At 32.4% G+C, this 5000-nt stretch overlaps 2 protein-coding genes and 3 non-coding genes across 5 annotated transcripts in view, besides 1 other annotated feature; 2 read left to right on the forward strand and 3 right to left on the reverse strand. All coding sequences in view use genetic code 11, as the record gives it.

Annotated features, from left to right (window-relative positions):
* ycf3 (hypothetical chloroplast RF34) overlaps positions 1–1295 on the reverse strand; it is a 1953-nt gene extending 658 nt beyond the window's left edge. Inside the window, exons 1-2 of the mRNA in view lie at positions 1172–1295; positions 244–473 (exon numbers count right to left, since the gene is read on the reverse strand). Of these exons, the coding sequence (YP_009747317.1) occupies positions 244–473; positions 1172–1295 (354 nt within the window). The remainder of the gene's footprint in view (positions 1–243; positions 474–1171) is intronic.
* Positions 1–5000: part of a sequence feature (large single copy region (LSC)) that runs on past both edges of the window.
* trnS-GGA lies at positions 2162–2247 on the forward strand. The gene has a single exon. It is a non-coding gene; the product is annotated as a tRNA-Ser (tRNA).
* Positions 2555–3160, reverse strand: rps4 (ribosomal protein S4). The gene has a single exon. The coding sequence runs from the start codon at positions 3158–3160 to the stop codon at positions 2555–2557; it is 606 nt and encodes a 201-aa protein (YP_009747318.1).
* trnT-UGU lies at positions 3522–3594 on the reverse strand. The gene has a single exon. It is a non-coding gene; the product is annotated as a tRNA-Thr (tRNA).
* Positions 4251–4779, forward strand: trnL-UAA. The gene is made up of 2 exons: positions 4251–4287; positions 4730–4779. It is a non-coding gene; the product is annotated as a tRNA-Leu (tRNA).

Below are 5000 nucleotides of genomic sequence, written 5' to 3' on the forward strand. Positions count from 1 at the left end.
GCAAAACCTTACTAATTAATCTTTACGGTGCTTACTCTATCAATTAGATCCTTTACCCATAGAATAAAACAGCTAGGCATATCTATTTCTTCATATTTCAACTTCTATGAAGTTTCTTTCTTTTCTACAGCTGATAAAAATCGTTGTTTTAGACAATGCATATGTAGAACGCCCTTTTTCTAGTATTTACTAGTGAATTTGATCTTTATTTACTTTTTATTTCTATAGTGGAGATAGTCGCACGTAATGACAGATCACGGCCATATTATTAAAAGCTTGTGGTAAGAATGGGTTTCGTTCGAGCGCTCGAAAATAATATTCCAAAGCTTTCGTGTGTTCTCCGTTACTTGTGTGGATAAGTCCTATGTTATACAGTATATAACTTCGGTCATAGGGATCAATTTCTAGTCGCATAGCTTCATAATAATTCTGTAAAGCTTCCGCATAATTCCCTTCGGATTGAGCTGACATCCGTTACGGTCGTCATTCAATTCACAGAATCTCCGTTACAGAACCGTACATGAGATTTTCATCTCATACGGCTCCTCCCTTATGTGCATAATGATAAAATTATAAATAAGATGAAAATCTTCTCATTATGAACTAAGTAGGGCTAGTGTTTTTACAAGAAATCTCTAGCCAACCTTCCTGCAAGAGATCTTTTCTTAACATTAAACGTATTGTTACTAGAGAGAAAAGATAACTCCAACAATTTCTTTGTTCTCAACGCTTCCCAATGTCCAGGAATTAGTCACTTCAACAGCCTTCGATGGTTATACGGGTATCCAAAATACAAACGAGATGGATGTTTGTTGTCCCAACCATTCTTTTAGTCCCAAGCTTGCGAAAGAAGGGGATAATTTTTTTTATAATTAAAATAACAAAGTTTTTCTGTTGTTAATTTCTAGGTGTAGTGCTTCTTCCCCTCTGCTACCTATTGGTTAGGATTGACCCGTAATACCGAACCTATAGGTATAACCTTTCGCTCAATACTAGAATCGAGAATTGAAACATAGCATCTGAGGCTGCATTAATCGAGGATACACGACAGAAGGAATTGTTCTATTTCCAAACTTTACCTTCTACAAGCGTAGATTTTTTCTTTTTTTCCCGATCACGAATCATGTGTATTTCTCGTAAAACCGAGAGTCAAAAAAAAGTCAAATCGCACCATCTCTGTAATAAGTAAATGCCTCTTTTTCTCCTGAAGTTGTTGGAATTATTCGTAATAAGATATTGGCTACAATCGAAAAGGTTTTATCAATAAAATTTCCATTTATCCGCGATCTAGACATAGGTAGCAATCCATTCTATCATTGTTCTCATTACTTCTCGGGGGAAAATGATCCCACAAGGAAAAGAATTTTACAGTACGAAATAACATAAAAACAGATTCATTATCATTAAAAAATATGGCCCAATATTAAAATTTTCGAATTGTTCTTTTTTACATTACAGGAACAGGAATTGGTTGATAAGAATTCAGAAAAAAATATTGGGAACCGCATTGGATTCCATCTTACTGGAATAGTCTATCAACGAAAGAAACTATTCTTATTTGATTGAAGTTACAGCTTAGAAAAACCTAAGTTGATTGAATTATGATACAAAGAAAAAAAGGATCGAATCGAGTAATCATTGTATGACGAAAACGGGCCCATTTTTTTTGTGTACTTAGCGGATATCACTAGACAATCAACTATAAAAAAATTGTTTATCAATTTGTATTTTTAATAGATAGATGGGATAAGGATTTTTGATAAGGATTTTTGTTGATAACAGGCCTAAAAAGGAATTTGAGAATTCTTCGGGTATGGAATCGTAGTCTAAATAGAATCATGATCTAAAGATATCCATTAACCATAGTCTATAAAATATAGAACCCTAGCTCAGTCGATTCGTTAGAATTTCTAATTTATTGATTTAATGAGGTCGGTATAGTATAAATAGATTAAATAGATAATCAGAAAAAGAAGATAACATTGTTTTTGCAAACATGAATAGAATTTTTTTAACAGTTTTTATTTATAAGAAAACAATTTTCTATTTTTATCGCTTTCTATTTAGAATTGATTGGTTGTACCTACCCAATAATCTAATTCTAATATGAATAATGAATTATTCACTCGATTTTCGGTTTTTAGGTCATAATCATTATGTAGGAGAGATGGCCGAGTGGTTGAAGGCGTAGCACTGGAACTGCTATGTAGGCTTTTGCTTACCGAGGGTTCGAATCCCTCTCTTTCCTTACCTTCACCTAATTTACCGATCTTACTAACCACAATAGATCAATAGATATAGATCAAATAGCAATATATGACTATTCCAACAGTTAGACCTTTCTTTGATATGGATTCTCTATTCCTAATGGCTGTCGTACGGAAAATAAAGAAACGAGTAGACAAGGAATGAAAATATCCCTCTCTCTCGGTCTATGACACCTAAATGGAATAAAAATCTGGAGCAAACCCTTAATTTAATTTATCTTAACCTTCGGTTAATTTACTTCGCCGAAAGGGAGTATATATTAGTCTTTATTTTCTTTTTGTTAGGTTTAAGTCTGACGAGAATAATATTCTACAACCAGCAATTCATTTATTTTCAAACCGACCCATTTACTATCTATTATTTGATTGACTAATCCTTTATATTGGAATGGTTGAAGAGTCAAATGGTTTGGCAATTCCTCCTGAGGGGATGAATCGAGAGAATTTTGAATTAGAGCTCTAGATTTTTGTTCATCTCTCGCCGCAATAGTATCTCGGGGTTTGCAGCGATAACTTGGTATATCTACTATACGACCGTTGACTAAAATATGTCTATGGTTAACTAATTGGCGAGCTCCCGGAATAGTCGGGGCCATACCCAACCGAAAAAGGATGTTATCCAGACGCATTTCAAGTAATTGTAGTAAAACCTGACCTGTTGACCCCTTTGCCTTTCCGGCGAGACGAACGTATTTAAGTAATTGTCGTTCTGTAAGACCATAATGAAAACGCAATTTTTGTTTTTCTTCTAGACGAATACGATATTGGGATTTTTTCCCAGAACGCGATTGGTTTCTAAGATCACTTCCAGCTCGGGGCCTTTTATTAGTTAGCCCTGGTAAAGCCCCCAGGCGACGTATTTTTTTGAAACGAGGACCTCGGTAACGCGACATAAAGACTCCTTATTTATTTATAATTAATATATTATTAATTAATTCTTATTCTTATTGATGAAATTTCATTCTACAGAATAAATCTAAACTAAAAATGAACTAAATTGTAAATAAAGCAAAATTTACTGAAGTATTATTCTATTATTAATTAATATTAATTAAAGAATAATGAGATGGGTTGAATAAATATCCAGTTTCCGGTTTTCTATATATAGAAAAGGAAAGGGATTCTGTTCGTGAGATAGTAGGAAATTCCTATCCTATAATCAATGGCTTTTGTGAAAAGAAGAATACTTTTTTTTTTCACTTTGATTTCAAAGATGCATTATCAATCATGTAAAAAAGAAAATAACTAGAGAAAAGCCGACTATCGGAATCGAACCGATGACCATCGCATTACAAATGCGATGCTCTAACCTCTGAGCTAAGCAGGCTCACATAACATAAATTCGACATGCAGAGGAATTCAATAAACTCTTAGAATCTTTGCTATTAACTATTTCTTGGCTATTCATATTCGCTATTTATAACATAATTAATATCATATTAAATATGAAATTTTTTAATTATTATTATTTATTAATATTAATTAATATATAAATTTTAATTAAATTATAAATTAATATATTAATAAATTAAACATAAACAATAGAATAATTCTAATTTCAAATAATAATAACTGTTAAATATTATATTATAGAACATAAGATTAATCTAGCGATATATAATTTCAATTATTTTTTAATTTTTATTTATTTTATAAAAAAATATAATATAAATAATAATAAAATAATATAAATAAATTATCGACCGTTCAAGTATTTTCAATTTCATGGTTAAATGAGTGGAAGAGAGACAGATGTATAGGGTATGTATCCACCTATATTGAATTGCGGATACAGAAATGATAAAATCGTTTTTGATTGGACCGAATACGAGCCTCCTATAGAAGATGAAAGAAGATACACAAGAAATCACAAAGAGGAGAAAACACTTTTTCGAGACGGGCATCTATCTAATGAATTGAACGGTTCCGGTATAAATGAAAGAAAAAAGGGACGGGATCACAATGAGATTTTCATCTCAAAAGGGGGATATGGCGAAATCGGTAGACGCTACGGACTTAATTGGATTGAGCCTTGGTATGGAAACTTACTAAGTGATAACTTTCAAATTCAGAGAAACCCTGGAATTAATAAAAATGGGCAATCCTGAGCCAAATCACGTTTTCCGAAAACAAGCAAAGGTTCAGAAAGCGAAAATAAAAAAGGATAGGTGCAGAGACTCGATGGAAGCTATTCTAACGAATGGAGTTAATTGTATACATTGGTATAGGAATCCTTCTATCCAAACTTCAGAAAAGTGAAGGATAAACCTGTAACATAATACAATACAGAAGAATTGGTGTGAATCGATTCCATATTGAAGAAAGAATCCAATATTAATTGATCAAACCATTCACTCCATAATCTGATAGATCTTTTGAAGAACTGATTAATCGGACGAGAATAAAGATAGAGTCCCGTTCTACATGCCAATACTGGCAACAATGAAATTTATAGTAAGAGGAAAATCCGTCGATTTCAAAAATCATGAGGGTTCAAGTCCCTCTATCCCCAAAAAGACCATTTGATTTCCTAATTCTTTACAATTCTTTATCATATCCTTTTTATTTATCCTTTTTCGTTAGTGGTTCAAAACTCTTTATCTTTCTCATTCACTTTTATACAAAAGGATCTGAGCGAAAAAGCTGTTCTCTTATCACATGTCACATTATATATGATGATGATACATACATGTACAAATGAACATCTTTGAGCAAGGAATCCCCGTTTGAATG

Source organism: Erigeron canadensis, chloroplast, assembly GCF_010389155.1.
Source record: "Erigeron canadensis voucher CCANA20171209 chloroplast, complete genome".
NCBI classification, from domain to species: domain Eukaryota; kingdom Viridiplantae; phylum Streptophyta; class Magnoliopsida; order Asterales; family Asteraceae; genus Erigeron; species Erigeron canadensis.